At 49.2% G+C, this 19,754-nt stretch overlaps 1 protein-coding gene across 8 annotated transcripts in view; it reads left to right on the top strand.

The window, feature by feature from the left end:
• The window catches only part of hipk2 (homeodomain interacting protein kinase 2), a 66,226-nt gene that overhangs the window by 28,420 nt on the left and 18,052 nt on the right, over nt 1-19,754 (top strand). For all 8 annotated transcript variants that reach the window (XM_078949103.1, XM_078949102.1, XM_023956100.2 and 5 more), the window contains exon 3: nt 19,210-19,333. In XM_078949103.1, the coding sequence (XP_078805229.1) occupies nt 19,210-19,333 (124 nt within the window). The remainder of the gene's footprint in view (nt 1-19,209; nt 19,334-19,754) is intronic.

Raw genomic sequence — 19,754 nt, 5'->3', positions numbered from 1 at the left:
ATATGAACATTTAATGAAGACTTTTCATGAGTCCACTGTGTTCTGATGACAAAAATGTATAAACACACTTTTCTTTTTGTCAAAGGCATCGATGCACGCAGAGCAAAGACTTCTGGGGAGTTTCCAGGGTTTTTGAATTGCCGATTCAGACGTGGCAAACGCCCGATAACAGGGGTGTCCAAGCCAGATTTGGTGAGGTGAAAACATCTGAGGGCTGCTGGCCGACCTGAACCCTGATGGAAACGTGAGATGCAAATGAAGGGAACACGCATTGTTTTCTGACGCTCGCCATGGAAACCAAGCCCCCCCCCCAAAAAAAATATCTGCATGGTCCTCTGAAGGTCCAACACCTGAGCTCTCCATCAGGGCCTGTTTTGATCTTCCCTCCGCCCCCGACAACTGTGCACTTTAGGGATGGGGAGGGCCCTTCAACCGCACTCTCATCTCACTGCCATTGTTTGCCCAGGTGGGCCCAAACAGCCTCCTCCAGCCCCCCACCACCTCTGCCATCACCCCCCCCCCCCCCCCTCGTTTGACTGCGTCTTTGTCCCACCGGGACCTGTGGTCCAACCGAAGCTCTCGGTTGCACAAAGGCCCTTAAATTGGCTTTCATCTGGAGCCAGCTGTGTATATTCTGCTTTCTAACTCCTGCTTTTTGGTGCAGGAAGAGCAGAAGAAGAACTTTGTTTGTTTGGTTCGTAAGCTCACGGTTTAACGTGGGGGGCAAAAAAATGGAGTTCAGTGTCAAAAAGTTCCCCAAACTGCCCATTTAGGCCCAAAAACCAAACCTGCTATTCACATTGTTGCAGTGCTGACCATGAAGATCCACAATGAATGTGTGTGTTTTTGTCTGCGATTTCATATAAAGCTGAGTTTCAGGTCACAGAACAGCTGAGAAAACACCAAAAAACAACCTTCGTTTGGGTCTTTACTCCTCCTTTTTCCCTCTTCTGGGTTTCTTTCTAGCAGCTCTTCGTCCATCATCATCATCATCTGTCTGACGTCCTCCTGCTTCTGTCCATTTCCTTTCATCCTGACCCCATGTTCCGTCTGCAGAGCTGCCGGGCATTTTAATCATCACATCTCAAAGCTGTGGATCTGGAGGGCTCATCCCTCACAGCTGGCCGCGAGAGCTTCAACATATACCACATTTCTGCATGTTTAAGCAGGGGCTTTGCACACGCATGTTCGGGAGACCCGAGGCTGTGAGATGCATGCAATTTCAGAGATAGGAAGATAAATCTTTTAATCTCCTCATGATGCACAGAAGAATATGGGCAGGATGCATAGAAAAATTGCAAATAATGTGCAAATAAGCATCTGTTCGTTCCTTTTCAGCACATGAACAGGTGGTGGAGGGGGGGGGGGGTCATACTCTGTGTTTGTGCACCTTAACAGGTGTCTGCCACTCTGCAGTATCTGCACCCACAAACATCGCTGCTGACAGGGGGAAACTTTTTCTTTTTGGGCTCTCGAGTGCGTGAAAAGCGAGCGTTGCTGCAGGAGGGGGGCGTCTAGCCGGCGCTTTTAACTCATGCACGCCCGCTTTGAGCTCATGCACGCCCGCTTTGAGCTCATGCACGCCTGCTTTGAGCTCATGCACGCCTGCTTTGAGCTCATGCACGCCCGCCTTGTCCTTCTGGTTGAATCATAAATGCGGATCAATCATAACGGCAACACCTGTTGTGTAGAAATGCCAACATCCGTTAAAAAGGCGGTCTGTTTGTTCATCTGGGCTTCTTCTTTCTGTTCTGTTTGCACTTTCCTTCACAGGAGCAGAAGGGGGGGGGGGGTGAAACTGAAGAATGGATGACTGAGTGCAGTGAGTCATAAATGATCTGAGGAGTGGGCTTTAGTCTGAGAGGGCACCAGAGATGGTCTTTGTGTTTGCAACGTCTTCTCATGCTGGATCACGGCGTTTCCACGTCTCGTTCGTCTGGAAAAAAAGACGCCGATTGCATGAACCTGGTTGCTGTGGCGTCTGAAAGCACAGGCAGCTCATCATTCAGCGATAACCGCTCCTTCTTTCACCCTGGCCAGCTAAAAAACAAAAAAAAACTGCAGCCAGGACTGCTGTTGCACATCATCAAACATTAGTGCAGTAAGCTTTGTTGGAACGGAGGGCGGACAGGCAAGCACCGCCTCCTTTGTTAAACTAAAAGTGAAAAGTGCTTCTTTTTTTTTTTGAGGATTTCTTTGAGGCAGAAAGAGCAGAACCAACACTCTCGGGTGGCCCTGCTAATTGCTACCAGGGTGCATTTACTGATTATAGTTAAGTGGTCCAAAATGGCCCCCTGCTTTTTTTTGTTAGATTGACCCGCTCCCCCTCCTGGTGGATGCGGTCAATAGCAGGACGCCCGTCCTCCGACGCCCGTCCCTCCTGAAGCAGGGACTAGGAGGACGTTTCAGGAAATCCCTAAATGTTGCACCAAAACAAACAGAACCTCAGTTTGTCCATGAATGGAGCTCAGAACTATTCCTGCTAGAAGTGCGGTCAAATGAAAACGATTGGAATGCAAAGTGGAATGGAAATTTTGGTTGCAGGGGGGGGGGTCATATCGCGGCTAAGGACGGACGGGTCGGAGTCTGTGTGTTTCAGATTCCCGCTTGTTGCTGTCGTAACAGGAGGCCCCCGCCGTGGGAGAGCAGGCAGGCCGGGGTTGATGTAACCGCCACTGGATCACTCTGAACCCCCCCCTCTGGGGCTCCTGGGCCTCAGTGGGATAGATCTTAGCCCCCCCACACCCTCCCCCCTTGGGGTTGGATCACTCGTAGGTTTCATCAGTTCATTTTTATTGACACGGAAGATCATAATCCCCCTTCGTACCTGGAATGCGATCCTCCAGCACGCAATCCCAGGCGTTTTCTGAAATCACCTCTGATGTTGCCTCAGAGCGTTTCTTCCGTCTCTGACATAACCCCCCCCCCCGGGACGTAATTCCTTCTCCCCGATGAAAGGCCGTTCTCAGAGTCTGTGTCCCCGCCGCCGATCCGTCTGTGCTGTAACCTCGCTTTCTGAGACGCTCAAACGCTGCTTCACTTTGGCCCTGATCTCTCCTAAAAGTGCCAAACCCTCCTGGAGCTGCGTTTTCATGAAGCGACACAGGCCTGCAGTCCTACATGACACACTGAACCGTCACATGATTCAACACTGAACCGTCACAGGATTCAACACTGAACCGTCACAGGATTCAACACTGAACCGTCACAGGATTCAACACTGAACCGTCACAGGATTCAACACTGAACCGTCACAGGATTCAACACTGAACCGTCACAGGCTCTGCTACATGAACATGCAAAAGGAATAAGAGCTGCAAAAAAAAAAAGTTACAAGCAAATAAAACTCCAATGCCAATTAGAGTGCGACTTTTTTTTTTACGAGTTTGGCTTGCTGACATGGAATGATTTGGGAGTGTTTGTGCGGTTGTGTGTTCGTGCCCTTGTGCGAGACAGAGGTTAGCCTTGTGTGACTAATGCAACACAAAACCTTTTTGCCTTTTCGAGCCCAAATCCCCGCAAGAGCTCCCAGCAGCCGGGCGCTTCATCTCAACAGAACTGCTCTTATCTCGGCTAGCCCGGACTTCTCTTGTTTGTGTACACGGCTGGCTGTTTGCGCGACTGTGTGCACATCTGTGTGTGTGTGCGGACAAACATCTAGCTGTGCTGGGTGATTAGATTTCCAGGACAGAGTTCATGCACCCATGTTGGAAGTTGGGGGCTTTTTTTAGAGGGAAATAAGGCGAATTATTCCAAAAGGCCGAGCAGATCTAGAACGACGAACAGACAGACCTTCAGAAAGACGGAGGTCAGAGGGGGGGGGGCTTTTGAATGAGCATTTAGGTTACATGGCAGTGCTGTGACTCTGCCCTCAGATATAGATTAAACCCATTGAATAGAGTGGAGCGCCATCGTTGCTCGAGGCCCATCGATGACCTCCTGGACTGGGACTGCAGGAGACGGACGCCAGATGTGGTCAGACGACCCATCGACTCTTTAACATGTTTTTTATTTGCCCTCATTTGAGTCTGGTCCATCATGGTCGGACACGCCGCCGCTGACCTTTGGCGTTTCCGACAGTGGGACAAATGAGCTTGTCGGTTGCTGAAATCTGACCACAAATGAGATGAAAAATTGGACTCTAGGACAGTTTGTGAAGTTTAAATCCAACTGAAGATGGGTTTGAAACCAAAATATGTGTATTTCTGTCAGACTGTCTTACATTTAGAAATGTAGGGGCCGCCTTTTTTTTCAAGTTACAAGCCTGAATTCGGTTGGTTCTAACCTTTAACTGGGTCATCACTTGGTGAACTGACCTGCATCCAGTTTGAAATCGCTTTTTAATGCGGACTGTATCATAGAACTGGACTGACGGAGTGTGACGTCATCCGCAGAAAAAGTGGTTTATTCCGGCTTCAGTCAAATGAAGTCGATTCAGTCGCCACGTTTTCTCGATACAGACGCCGGCGTGTTGGGGCCATCAGTACGTCATCAGTAAACCGGGATCGGTCCGAGTCGAGTTTCTGTGGCGACGTAATCTTTCCAATCAGGAGTGAGCTTGTTGGACGGCCACGCCCATACCGCTTGAATGCGTGCTACGTGAAATCTGTGAATCAAACGTTTGGAACGTTGGTCTGCAGGCGCCACGTACTTTTATCGAAGCATCTGATTGGTCAGTTTATAACTTTAACTACAGAAAGAAACAATGAGGATTATCAAGAAGATGCTAAAAAAAAAAAAAAAAAAGGTACCAGAGTCAGAACGGTTTTTCTGACCGATAGAATTTATTTTTCTATTGAAGGATTTTGGCTTCTTGGAACCGGCAGGTACTTCCTGTTTGTGGTGACTCAGTCCAGTTCAGGAAGTTGGAGGGTTACCTTTTGGGGTTAAACTTTCCCTGCAGGAACCCTGGATGACATTTTCTGATTATTCGTATGATTTTTTTTTTCTCAGTAACGTCGGCCCCCCCACGACCGGACTGCAAAATGCATCGTTTGTTCTGCTTTCTTTCTTCATTTCCGCCGTGACATTTAGGCAAACACTGAGGGGGGGGGGGTAATTTGCTCCTCAGCATCCTGCCTGATCATCCTGAGAGGGGGGGGGGGGGGGTCAGTATGCTAATAACGGATGTGCAGGTTGATGCCTCCATCACACCTCTGAGTGCTTCAGAGATATTTACCTCCTCCCCCCCTCACCCCATTATCCCTTTGGGTCCATCTCCACATCTGTCCTCCCCCAACCCCTGTTTCCTTGTTCTCTGCTTGCCTCTTAAAAAACAAACCCCTCCCTCACAGAATATAAGATTCATTTGTTTTTGGCCAGGCTGCAGGAGTAGGACGCGTGGCGTGCAAACTGCTGATCTATTGGTTTCTGGGTAATTATAACGTCCCTCGGTCTCAGAGAAAACTCAGAACTACTGTTTAATACCCCCCCCACTCAAAGGAAGCCCCCCACCCCCCCCTGTTATTGCTCTGGCAATTAGCCGAAGCCAAGGCCCAGGCATTTCCTGTGATTGTTGTGATTTGCATAGAGAACAAATCCGACCACATCGAGACCCCCCCTCTTTTTTTTCTTTTCTGTACCCCCCCCCCTCTGCCTCAGTCCCTCCTGCCAGGCTGGATTTCCATCAGCAGCCTCTCTGACACTTCAGCCCCGGTGTCTGATGCCTCGCTGCTCCCTGACGGACTGACTGACAGCGGTTTGCATTGACGGACACGATGATTTCAGTTATTTTTCTTCTCTGTGTCTGCGGGGGCCCTCAACGCTCGGCCCCCACAGCTCCAGCCAGCCCCGCAGGTTCCAATTAACCGCCAGTCTGGTGGCGCTCCTCTGAGAATGGCGCTAATGGAGGTTAACTGAAGGCACAAACATACTGGCTGCACTGTAGACAAAGATGTCTCGCCACATTTTTACATGCGCCCAGCTACAGGACCCCCCCCCCCCTCCACCCCCTGCAGGGTTGAAGCATGGAGGCCTCTGTGTGGTTAATGGGATTATCAATTTCAAAAAGCAAACAGATATGTTTGTGATTGTGCTTTTTTTTTCAGGGGGGGAAACAAAAACCCAGCTTTTGTCCTTTTTCTGTTCTGGTCAGATAAGGCACGCGTCCCTCTCTAGACGGTTCAAGTCCCGGGTGGATGCGGCCGCCGTACGCAGACGTTTCGGTGGCGGTCATGTTTTATTTAGTCCACTGAGTCTTTTGGAATCTCTGGATTTAAAATGGATTGAACTGACCTTAATGAACCTCACCGACTGTGATTAATTTCCATAAAAGCTCCTCTTTTTTACCGACGCACTAAGCTGTAGATTCATTAGAATACCTGTTTGAGTTTCCATTGCCTTATCAGCCCCCACCCCTGTGCAGATACTCTCCATAATAGTGCAGCGGTGTGATATGATCCCCACATTTCCAGCTCTGCTTCTGCTGTTCTCATCAGATTATTAAAACTGGTGTTTCCCCTCTTTTCTGTGAGCTAAATGCCAAAAGCTTTGACTTCGGGGAGCCTATTTAGTCCGAGAGACGGAAGGATGAAGTGTGAATAAAGCAAATGAGAGAGAAGTGATGGTGAGACGGAGGGCGAGGCTTCAGGGGCTGTTAAAACCTGAGGAGTGGCTAATCCGAGAGTCGGCGCTCGTCTGCTGCGCCCCGGTGTGGCCGGGTTCCTGAGTGGCCGGGTTCCTGAGTGGCCGGGTTCCTGAGTGGCCGGGTTCCTGAGTGGCGCATCCAAGACCTCAGAAGTTGAGCGCAGCCTCCTGATCTATATTTTAAAGCCCAGAGAGAGAGAGAGGACAGGAATTCAGTAATGAGCTCCCATCCTTCTATTGGTGGCAGAAGACTCTCTTTGTGGAACTAATTGAAAGTGGCATTTGGAGCACTGGGGAGCTCTTTGGGGGCTGCGCTGCATTTCAAGCGATGTGGAAGGATAAGCATGCACGCCGCCGTGGCTTCTGTGTCACGGGGCCCGAAATAAACCGATCTCTGAGAGGAGAGTGATGCACTTCAGTGTTAGTGCGCCGGTCGGTGTTGTGTGTGTGTGTGTGTGAACATGTGTACAAACATTTGCGCAGACATGTACTCCGTGAGAGCGCCGCCGCCGCCGCAGCAGCAGCTCTGACAGGAGATGGGCTTTCTCTATTACGGACATGGAAATAGATCCGAGCGTTTACAGTTAGTTTGATAAGCTGCGTGGCATTTGCAGAAATGCTAAAACACAGGCTGGCCTTTACAGCTCCCACAGACACACACACACACACGGCTGAACACAAACCTCCAGCAGCCACACACACATGCATTTACTTGTAAGTTGATTTTTATCCAGCGTGCTGACAGGATGCAGTGATGTCACAAAGTATAAATGGGTCTTTACAGATCAGACTCAGCCCTCTGGATTTAGCAGGAGGGGGTCGTGATTTCATTAAGGCTGGGTCCCAACTGCCCCTTACGGGTGGATGTGGGCCGTCTGTGGGCACGCAGGTGAACAACACATAAGGGTGAAGTCCCCCCCAAAACCTGTGGAGTGTGCGTGTTGGCGTGATAAGTCATGGCGTGCAGAATGACGGACGGTTTGTCAAAACCTGGACGTCCCATTTTGGTACGTTCTGCAGGACGCACCTGTGCTCCATTTATTCCTTTAACTGTGGAGTTTGGGAAGAGTTTTGCTTTTGGTATTCTTCCAAAATTGCAATTCCCGTTCATTTGGATGCAAAAAATGTTTTCTTCGGGGTGGGGGTAATATCTAATAGACTAGAAAATATTGTTTCTTAATGTTAATGACAAAAATTAAAGACAAAACCCCTTTTTAATACTTTTCATCAGGAGCTCAGGTTTTATTTTCAATCACACAATTCTATGAAAAAGAAAAAAATACTTAGCTTTGTTAAGAAAAATCAACTTATTGAAAACCCCTAATAATTATTAAACTATTTGGAATGTTTCTATTTTTTATAGAATTTTTTTTGTGTGTGTGTTATGTTTATTCTCTTACTACTGTGTTCTATAAAGGTTTTATGTTAGGTAATTGTTATTATTGGTAATGTTGTTTATTGTTGTTCTATGTAAGGTAACTCAATCCTTCATAAAGTTCTTAAAAAAAAAAAAAAGACACACCTGTGCTCCCCTTAAGTAGCAGCCGCTCCTCACCACGACCCCCCAGGAGGCCGGACGACCCAAAATCCTGCATGGCTCTGTAACGGTTAGAGGGGTGGAACAGTCCTTCGGGACTTTCAGGCATCCTTTAATGATGAGGTTAATGATGAGGTCATCAGTTGGCTCCTTTGCAGCTCCAGTTTAATTTGTGGGTTTTTTAGACGGTGGACGTCCAACCTGGCTTTACAAGGTTGATGGTCATTATCAAAAAAGTGACAAACACGGTTGGAGCCCTGGAATCTGTGGATTTGAGTTTTCTTCAGCTGAGTTCCTGTGGGGTTTTTCGGACGGCTGACCCACCTTAAGGGTGCCTGTGACTGAGGCATTATCTCTTTCTATCTGTCTCTGTCTAACCTGCCTCATACATTTATTTATTGCATCAATAGGTCGGTTCCTGCATGGACTTCTGCGGCTGCTCCCTTACGGTCACAGATGTCATGAGATCACGCGGCGTGCCTGCTGGCGTGTCGTCTTCGCTCCCGTTGACGTGCCTCAACAGAGAATAGCTGCTTCCAGAGCAGGAAGTGATAGTGTTGTTTCTATGGAAAATTCCTGCAGCTGTTCTGGCCTCGGACGCTTCATTATGTAAACTGCGAATGAGTTGATGGGAGTTCCAACGGGACAACGATTTTCCTGCAGAAAAGTCCTATTGGGGGGTGAAAGAGGAGCGTGTTGAGTTTTAGGAGGTTTTGTGGCTGAGCAGGAGTGGAGGCAGAGAACGGTCCAGCTCAGTGCCCAGCTGTGAAGCTCCCCCGGGGCCTGGGGAGACATGTGGAATGTGGCTGATGGGAATCTGGTTGGAGCTGGAGATAGCAAACGCCGGGGGCTTGCAGCTGTGAGTCTGCAGGAAGGTTATGCGGGCATCCGTCCAGTGGAAAGGAAGTGCCTGCAATGTAGAGATGCGTGTCTGTCTTCTCACCGCCGTGCGTCGCACTGTGTGTGTGTTTTATTTATGCATGTGGCTTTTTTGGGACTGTCTTGCTGGTTGCAGCCGGGGCCGTGGTCCCGGGGAGTCATTCAGATTCACTTCCTGTTTGACGGTTCGGGTCACACTGGCGCTGCGCTCACCGGAGACCTCTGGAATGTGGGACAGAAGCAGATTACAGCAAGCTGCCTCCCTCAAGGTTTGGTCAGTCAGCTGAGATCCGTCTTATTTTTATGCGGCCGTGTCAAAAGCGGGATGATGGCTCACTTTTGTTCTGGAGATTTCCTGTTCTGGGCGAAGGGTCGGTTGGAGTGCAGGGAGGAGGTGCAGCACCTCCATTCCTTTGTTTCTCCCACCAGTTTTTTTCAGTTTTATCGCAGCCACCGGCCAATGACAGGTCCGGATGGCTCGGTCGGGGTGTCTGGAAGGTCAGGGCTGCGTTCACGTTCACGCCGCGTCCTCTTGGACTCCCTCCAGCCGCCGCCGTGGAGCGAAACCTGAAAAAGGGGACGATTAAAAAGACAGAACATTCTGAGTTCTTCCCTTCTGTGGGAGTTTCTAAAACCTCACATGGAACCCAGCAGGGATCTCCATCACTTTGTTCTTGGAGTCCAGAACCAAAAGAAGGCCTGGAATGCCTTTGAGAGGGACGGTCCTGCTCCGGGGCTAAGGAAGCTCAGGCAGGAAAACACCTGGTTTGGTGTCGGCGTCGCACATTCATCATGAAAACGCGCCTCCCATCCTATCATTTCTTGTTATGAAAATAAAAGCTGCATTCATGAAAGGGGTCAAAGTTTGTGTCAGTAAACATTGCTTTGATGAATGGGTGATTGTTTCTTCTAGAGGTTTCCTGGGAAATGATTGACAAGCTGTTTTATCTGCATTCTTTATTGTTATAATCTAATCCGTCAGCAAAAACGGATTCTGAGAGTTTGTACTTGTGGCTCTGACACCTTGAACCTATTAGCCCCGCCCCTTTTTCTTCGACATACATGCCTTTTTCCATTGAATTCCACTCTGACCATCTGTTGATCTATTTTCTGTTCTTTCCCTGTTGTCTTTTAAGTTGTATTTTGTCCCAAAACCTGTGTTGTTTTCTTGGACATAGTTTCTGCATAGCAGGAGGAGTTCATTAGAAATTCACCTCTGAACTCCGCCCCTCTTCCCGAACCGTCCAGCGTATTTTTTTTTGTCACAAATATGATCTTTATCACATCAATTTGAATGAAGAAATACTCTTAAACGCCATTTCAATCTTAATTGTCTTCACAAATATCCCAAATCACCAGAAAAATGCAACAAGAACAAGTTAAAAAAACACAATTTTCATCAGAAATTTTCATTCATCTTAAAACCCCCACTGTCTGGGGGTCTCCTTGTCTAAGAGCGTGGAAGGAGAAATAATGTCATTTTGTCCACAATAATTGAATCCTCAAGTATGGCTACATGGAAAGGATAATGCCGTATTGATTGCTGCTGTGCAGTAATTGTTTTCCTCCAACGGTGGCGTGTTAAACGGCGAGCACGGCTTGGTTGGGTTTGTCATAGCAGGCGTGTAGATGGGAGAAAATGAACACGGTCTCTGACAGAAGAAAGGAAAAAAACAATACGGGGTGTATTGTCCCTGAAAGGTGATTAACTGCGACTACACTTACAAACGACTGCAGGGCTCTGTTGCTTGGTCAGATTAATTACCTGTCATTGTGACTTATTGTTGGTGAAGACGGCTCTTATTATTGCGGCATGCTCCGGGTCGGGAAAACACGCTGTGATCGTGTGAGGAAAGGAGCAGACGTTGGAGCGGACGCCAAAACCCAAACGGAGGTGAAGAAAGTGAAGATCTGTTGATGAGCGGCAGAAGGGCCTCCTCAGGAGGTTTTAGCTCGTTTTTATGCTGCTTGTTGACTGTATATGGGATCTGGAGTGAGTGAGTGTGGCAGCATCTAAAAACAACGGTTGACTTCCAGCTCCAACCAATTTCTGTCACCACTTTTCCTCATAATAATGACAAACCCATGTTGAAGCCAGATGAGTTTCTATGGCAACCAGGAGCGAGTTTGTGGGACGGCCACACCCTCTACACAAAATCTACTAATTATGTAGGCGCCACCTACTTTTATTGAGGCATCTGCTTGGTCAGTTTTTAACCTGAATAACTGGAACGACAAAAAAAAGTATCAGAGCCAGAGCTGGTTATATGAAATTTGTGGGATTTTGGCTTTTTGGAGCCACTTCCTGTTTGGAACACCAGAGGGGCGGGGCCACTCAGTCCAGTTTTCATATACAGCAGATGATGCCGCTGGTTTTGGAGCGGATTAAGACACGACCACATCTGGGGTTCAGGTTCTGGAATTCGCCGCTGTCTGTCCGTCCGTCCCCTCAGTCTCTAATTATCCAGAATCGTCCTGTCCTCCGAGGATTTTCCGCACGGCAGAAGGTTGAGAGGCTCTGCGTCACACGGAGGAGCGAGCGGATCCATGGAGCGGTGGTTTGTGGGTGTGGACTGAACAGCCCTGCAGCTTGACGCGAGGCAGCGCAGCCGTGGGCACTGAGGATTCACGTCACACGCCAGAATTTGATTAGGCAGGAGGTGGTGTTACTGCCTGACCTGGTGGGAGGAAGGATGCGGGGAGTCAAACAGTGATAGAGGCAGAGAAATGAGGGGAGTTAAGGGTGAAGGTAAGGAAGTGTATAGCTGTGTGTCAACAGTGGGGGGGGGGGGGGGGGGGGGGTGTTCAGTCTGTCTCACAAAGGTCTCCTTCTGCCCTCTTTCAGTTGCCTCGGAAATAAGGAACTAGCCAACCGGAGCAGCATTTATTATTGAAACGCCGTACGTGCGCGTGCATTCAGGCTGTATGTTTGTGTGTTGCAGGGAGACATATGTCATCCTGACGGCAGGACGGCGCCCTGGTGGCTCCCAGCTACTGCATGTTCTCAGGCGCCGCGTTTCTAAAATGGATTTTTGGCGTCTGTTGTTTTTATCACATATCCAGTACGCATGGCTCCACCAGCCCCCCCCCCCCCCCCCCCCCCCCCCCCCATTTCACTTGATCTTTGTCTTGGTTTTCTTAAAACAGCTGAAGGGGACGTGTCAAAATAAAAAAAATAAAAAACAAGGAATAAACTGGCAAGAAATCCTAGAAAAAGAGAAGAAATGTAGGGAAGACATACACAGACGATGAAAAACCAAAGTTTGGTTTAGATAATAGTTTGCACAACAATCATGACGGTTTCTAGTATGAAAAAGCTGTCATGCAAGAAGCAAAATATAAGGGGAGGGGATTTTTTTTGGCCAATTGTGGTGGTTCTGGCCTGTTGTGCTTTTTTCCCGTCTGACAGCCTCATGTGGGGCTGGATGAGATTAGGTCGGGCCACTTCATCAGTTTGCTCTCCAACTCACCTTTAGGTGGTCAAGTTTAGGTTTCAGCATCCCTACATGCAGCGTCATCTGCCCCACTGACCCCCTTTACCCACTACATGCACTGCCTGGCATGGCGCTCCCCTGCATGTCTGACAAAACCAACCGAAAAATGGAGGAACCCTCCCCAGGGGCCACATTCCTTCTCTTGGTTTGTCAAAATCTGAATCTTAAGAAGATAAAAAGACCCTGGTTTAAAAGAAAATACGTATTTTTATCAGGTTTTTCAATAGTGAAATAATCTTTCTTTGTTTTTTTTGGCCTGTTTAAAGAAAATCTGCCGATGGGGTCAGAATTTCTGTCTGCTTTCTAAGGGGCCTGTTTTTGCAGCGAGTGTTGGAGCGGTGGTTTCTAGAAAATGGAAATTATTTTAACCTTAAATCTAAAGCCAGCTGGGCTTAGTTTGGTTCCCCTCCACGTCACATTACAAGCTTGGATCTGGATTCTGTGCCGTAGCACATGGAGCTACCACTATGGATCTGTTTTTTAGGAACCACAACCATTTTTGCACCAGGAAAATTTCCAAAAGTTGAACTTCTACTGATTCTAAGAGCCAGGTTACTCATGCCAGAGCTCCACGAGCCTCGGGGTCAGGTCAATAGCTGGTTAGTTGCCACTCGTCAGCTTATTAACGAGTGAATATCGGTATAGCACCCTAATGAGGCCGGGGAGACTCCAGGCTCCCTTTTGGCATCCCCTAAATCTTTGCTCTGGGCTGTCTGTCCTGACTGCATCACTGTCTGACAAATACCCATCATTCACCCCGGCAAACCCTTCCCAACATTTTCTTTTTGACATGAGTGGCAGTGAGGACAGATTCATGTGTGGGGGTGCGGTCGATGAAGACGGTCTCCGTCTCCTTTTGTTGGGTCCATCATGACTTCCCCTCTCCCTTGTCCTCGTCTCCTTTCTGGCATGTCTCCTCCTCTGGGGGCTGTTTTGATGGAGAGGTCTTGACCACATTAGGAGGTAAACCTGTGGAGGAGGAAACAGCGGCTGAAGCTGCAGAAGTCGGGAGGCTGTGGGTGGAAATAAGACGTATTCCTGGTAGGATCAGCGGAGAATAATGACCACTGGGAAGAGGCAATTACCAATTAGAAGTGATGAGAGCGAACAGAGACATCCGAACCAACAACTCGGCTTGGCCGGAGCCGCCAACGTTGTTTGTTTTTTGTTTGAAGCCTTTTACCTCGAAGAAACCGTAGAATTCAAGGGTCAAAATGAGTAAGAAAACATGGCGTGCTAATATCCAGCATGACAGGATTCCATGTGTGCAACAGTGGCAGGACTGCCTCACTCCCCACTGAATATTTCATGATCTAAAAATGCCTGAAATAGGAGGGAAGCTCAGAGACGGTGGGACTGGCAGAGTCAGGGAACGCCTTTGGATGTTCTCATTCTTAGTACAATGTACTCCCTCTGGGTGACCAAGCAGGACGCCAGGCGGGGTAGAGTGGAAACCATTGAGGAGCAATAGGAGAAAAGAGTTCCTGCAAACTGCATGGTTACTGCCTAACTTCCAGCCTGAAACCAGCCTCCATGGCTGATTTGTATTTTGTCAGTGAACGTTTTCGTTTAAGCCTTTTAGTCCCAACTGTCCTCACGGGTGGATACGGGCGGTCTGCGGATGAAAAAAGTGTCAAACCTGTACGAGAAACACTCGTGGTGCGGCTCTGTGAACCCGTAGAGAGAAAATGCTTATGTACATTATCTTCTATGGGCATTCTGTGAGCTAGAGGTCATAGCAAAGACTAATGGAACGCGTAAGGGTAGGTAAACGTGAAGTAGGCGAGATGCCAGGTTGGCAAACCCCACGTGTTTGCCAACTCGCCAGCACTGGCATCTTATTAACGGCTAAAGTATGCGGCAAAGGACACCATATGACAACAACTTCCATAAGCCTTTACGAAGACTTCACGACACATAAATGCACGGCAATGGGATGTTCCATTTCCATGACGTCCCTGAAGGTGTCTGTACGTCCCTGAAGGGAACTACAGGACACACATGTGCTCCCCTCTCTACCCAGACAACCCTCAAACCCGCAGCACCTGAACATCTCCACCCCCCGAATGGGTGACCAAGGTTTTATTCAGGCGACATCTTGGCAGCTGAACCGTTTCCCCACTCGTCTGGGTGGTCATCGAAGCCTCTCGGACCGGATCGAGTCCAGATGATGATTATCTAGAGACGGTGAGGTGGGTTTGTCTCCACCTTTTGTCGTCTGCGACATCCTATTAACACAGCATAACTCCTCGACTGTTCAGTGTGAATCAGCTCAAGCTGACGGGGTGAGAAAAGCTGCTTTCTATATCGGCTGTGCACCGATACGCAGTGCAATGCCGCTTTTCTCCGCTTCAGCATCCACCGGAATCACTGTATAAACGGTTGAAGCGTTGCAGGCGAACGAAGGAATGTCAACACTGAAGCTGAAGCTCCGGTGCAAAGGGGTCGTCGCCTCGGCCTAGAAAGAAGGAGGCTGTGTTTCTCAGGGTCTCTGAAAAAGTTATCCTTGACCAGATCACCCCCCCCCCCACCACCACCACCACCACCACCTGCAGGTCTCAGGCTCTAAATGTAAATGCAGGCTGCAGCCACTGCCTGCATAATGTGCATGTTTGGACCCTCCGCATCGCGGGAGCACTGTGTGGCAATCTCCGTAATGATGAGGGTAGATGGACCACTCGGAGACATGTCATGCATGTATGCATGTGTGCACGTCTGGAGCTGCAGCTCTTCGGAGCCACAGGTGCACAGCAGGACGTGGAACTCTGCAAAGGGATTTCACAGCGTGCGGTATGTCAAGAAAAGGCGCTTCTCTACGGTGCATCTTCAAAAGAGGTGGCGGAAGAATATTTAGGGGCATGAATATGTAGATGAAAGCCCACAGACTGTGCCAACAGGACACTCTGACATGAAGCAGAGGCATGGTCAGAGAGGAAGAGGCTGAAAAAACAGAATGTAACCCACTCCAGATAGAAACACTGTCAGCTTGAAGAGCATCCTAACCACCGTCAGATGCCTTCAGAAGTGCTGAGGTTCCTCGACTTTAATGGTTTGTCCGTCTTATGAAACACTGCGACTGATGGGAACAACGAGGAGGATTTAGAATGGGGAGAGAGAGAGAAAAAAAGTAGCCCGTCCACTGTAAGCTGGTTTGATCCGTGCACGTTTACGTGCATGTCATTTCTGTCGGGTTATTTGGATTTATCCGCCTCCCAAGCCAAGCTAAGGGAAGGTCAGCCTGATGAATGCATCCTGACATGCACACAGTCTGTGATGTCAGCTGAGTGCATGAATCTGCACGTGTGCGTGGGCTGGCGGAGCAGATCGGTGGTGGTTGGGGGGGGGGGGGGGGGGGGTTATTAACGTGGCCTTGGTGTCCTAGTTTGAGAGCGAAGGGGGTAGTGGGGTGGGGTTAGACGGCGAGGTGTAGGGGTTGGGAGACTGGAGAGAAGGGCTGAGGAGTGTGGGATGTCGGGGTGGCAGAAGAAAGACCTCATTCATGAGCGGTGCCATCTCTGGCTCCTAAAAGGACGGAGTCTCATCAGTGACCGGGCCAGCTGGGAGGATATCAGCAGGCAGGCTCTGGCTCTTTATTCAAACCCTCCTTCATTCTTTTGTGAAGCCCCAGGACTTTCAGAGGCCTCAGACAGTACACTGGGGCCTCTCATGCTGCTGGCTCTTCTGTTGAAAGCAGTAAAAGATTTGGGCCGGCCTTTGTTTTGCCCTGGCTGAAGTAAGAGCACCGTCCTTAAAAAACGTGGTCATGCATGGGGTCAACCCCGACCCTGACCACCAACCTGTACGGCTGCTGTGGGGTGTCTGCGCCCAAGGAGGGTCGTGAAGTGGATACAGGTCGCACCTTAACCCTTGTGCTATCCTATGGGGTCCAGATGACCCCACCCTTACATTGATGTGTTCCCCCTACCATGACAAAGGTGGATAAAGGTGGAGAGGATTTCATGTAATCCATGGACACCAGTGAAGATCACAAATCATTGAAGAAAAAAGGTTCAGCGCACTGTCCAGTGGGGTCTAGATGACCCCACTCCCAACGTTAAAGTGCCTAGGATAGCACAGGGGTCACGGTGCGGCCACTGTGTCTTCCCTGCGTCTCAGCTACTCCACCTACGACCTGTACCCCGGAGACAACCTGTATCCACCCTTACAGGCAGTTGTGGTTAAGGCATAAGGTTGGTGGTCCCAAAGGAGGCGGAGTCAGGTGAGGAACAGGTGAAAGGGGAGGAGGTGGAGCAGCTGATCGCAGCACCTTGTGTTGAAAACCACCAGAGAAAAACGAAGCATTCTGCTTCTGTTTTGGCCGGTAGAGATAAAAAAAAAAAAAAAACACATACATTTTTGGGGGGGGGCAAGGGTGGCAGCTTCCCCCCCTGCAAAAACGATTAATAATAATAGTTTAATTATTGAGAAAGATTAAGAATTAATCTCTACTAGCTTCTTTAAGACGAGAAGATGTAAAAGCCTGGATGAGCATCTCAGAACGCGACACAACTGGACTCAGTTTGGAAATGTTTTTAAGATGACAAAAACAAGAACATACAAGTGACCCGACACGAGAGTCAAGGGATTAAACCGGGTCTAGAGTCACCCCGAGGTTCCTGACAGACTGCTTGATAGAGGAGGCAAGTGGACCGAACCACTGGTATATCTGTCTCCTCCTGTACGCTCAGCTTTTGGACGCTCAAACATAAAAGCGAGGCTGACCTTTACTCTCTTAAAGCTCCTTAAATATTAGTCCTGAATCCTTCAGGAACCAAAAACACTGAAGTCCACCAGGAGATGAGCTCTGAGAGCAAACACCTATAACTGTAATGGTTGTGGGTGTTTTGCTCTGCACACATGCGTGTGCTGTTTGTCACTGCCAGTGGAAGGCTGCACCAGCAGCTGTGGAGAGCTTTGCATGCAAGAGCAGAGATGCATTGGCAGGGCCGCATTTGCATCTGTGGTTTCTCCCTCGCTCTTCCTTCCTCTGTGCGTCTTCTCTGTGTTTCGCTGATCTGGAGGAGCTTTCTGTGAAAGGCGAGCGGCGGCGGCGGCGGGCGAGAACAGCCCAGAGTGGCGCTTTGTGCACAACCCAGGCGGTCCAAAAGCAGAACGGCAACTCTAGCGAATTTCCTAATCAAGCAGTGGGGCAAAGTGCATGTTTTCATCCCAAACAGCCCCACGTGCACGGACACATCTTCAATTAAAAGCAGGGGAACATGAACAGCGCTAATTGCTCTGTTTCTGTATGACAGTGGGCTTTGTTGAAGTTGTTCTAAAGCTTCCTTTGTGTTTAGAATAGAGTCAGACACTCTTGAGCTCCTCTTTGTGCGAGCGTCTGAATAATATGTGCCGATAGATCTTTCCTGCGTAGAAAAGACAGTAAAGTTGACGCTCCTGTGGATTGTGAGCCTCCACCCGAGTCATGGGAATGTGAGCATCCGATGAAAGGAGGGTCTGGCTTTCATCTTTGAGCAGTGCTTTCCACAAAACAGGCACGTATTGTCAGAAAAAGCTTCCACCTCTCTGCATATCACTGAATTAAAGTCTAGATAGGATGAAGATGATCTGACTTCATGGTGGCGTGTTTGCATCTGAGCTCCTTCTCTTCAGTGTTGCACATTTCCTGTGTGTAGCTGTTCTTTTGTTCTTTTTCCTCGGCGTCCTCTCGATACTCCAGCCGCTCTAACAAGCCGTTGGAGGCGGATCACGCTGACCTTGTTACTTTTCTTCATCTCCGTCCTCTCCTGGCCTCAGTCGGCTTTACCGTTCCAGCTCAAACGATCTCCTTTCTGCTTCTTGGGGAACCTCTTGACAGATTCCTCGCCTCATTGTGTGTGATATTTACTTTGTATTGGCGCGTAGTGGCGCCCCAAGATACTGTTGCTGGAGTGTTGTCTTGGTGTCAGTTCCACGGCTGGCCTTTAGACCCCAATAAGCGGTCTGTGGTGGGAGCAGCTCGCCGTGTGAAGCGCCGCCCTCCTCCCGTTCGCTTTGTCTGTGTCTCCGCTGTTTGTTGAGTTTCCTCTTTTTCCTTATTGTCCGTGGTTCTTCTCCGAATGGACCCGGGGCCCTCCTGCGTCCTGTTGACGTCCCACCCGTCCTCAAAAAGCCAGGCGCTGCAGTTGGAATTTTCCCTTTCGCTGTTTGCAGTGTGTTTCATTTATTCACCTCCAGCCCCCTCCGAGTCTGATGGCCCGCTGTCTCCCACAGTCTGCTTCCCTCCTGTGCACGGCTTTGGTCGGCCTCGGGCCAGAGCCCACCAAGACTTGTGTGTGTGCATGTGTGGAGGGGGCGTTGCCATGGTCACTGTGATCAGCATCATGAACCTAAACCTCCCTGAGATCCTGCTACATTGAACTCTTGTGTGGTTTCTATAATTGAAGGGGGAAAAACTAACGTTGAATATAAAGGGGCTTAAATATTAACCAGCATTTTTGCAAACATTTACAGATCATAGTCACAGTTTTCAGACTGCAGCTGAAGGGGATCAGCCGCCTTAGAAGCTGTTTGACAAAGAGGTTTTTTTTGGTCTAAGCGCCTGATGTGAAACAGAAATGGCTCAAACGTGTTGGTCGTTTTGGGGGCCGAGTGGATCCGCTGCTCTCCGGGCACAGCGCTGGCCTGCTCCCCGTCAGCTTATGTGAAGTGTCAAGACAAAACATGAAACGTCGGGAAAAAGACGTCTGACCGCAGTGATTTCTCTGTCCTCAGAGCTCCAGAGATCATCCTGGGCCTGCCGTTCTGCGAGGCCATAGACATGTGGTCGCTGGGCTGCGTGATAGCCGAGCTCTTCCTGGGATGGCCGCTCTACCCCGGAGCCTCAGAGTATGATCAGGTAACGGACACTTGTGCCACATTTCCAAAAAAAACACATGTTCTTTATGCTTTTTTTTGTGTGTGGCATTTTTACATTTCTTCCTTTGAGAGATCTTACCTGAGTTTGCAGGGGGGGGGGGCTGCAGATGCCTTTCCCCTGAAAATCCCCCTGACGGTCCCCAATGATTCTTGCAGAGCCACACTGTTTATGTGAGCAGATGCCACAGAGCCACTTGTCCAATTAGTGCAGCCCCTGTGCTCCGGAGCAAGACACTGCTGCGTTCCTCCTTCTCCATCAGTCAGATGGGGCTCAGTGGGGAAACCGTCAGCGAGTTGCACTCATCTCTCAACAAGCTTGTCTGATTTTCTTTTTTTTTTTAAGCAGCTCAAAAAAAAAAACTCTGCATGTGTCGTATGTAATCATTTCCACTCTAGAAGCT

The sequence above is a fragment of the Oryzias latipes genome, chromosome 6, assembly GCF_053564925.1.
Source record: "Oryzias latipes strain Hd-rR chromosome 6, Olatipes_Hd-rR_3.1".
Lineage (NCBI taxonomy): Eukaryota > Metazoa > Chordata > Actinopteri > Beloniformes > Adrianichthyidae > Oryzias > Oryzias latipes.
This window is presented reverse-complemented; position numbering and strand designations above follow the sequence as displayed.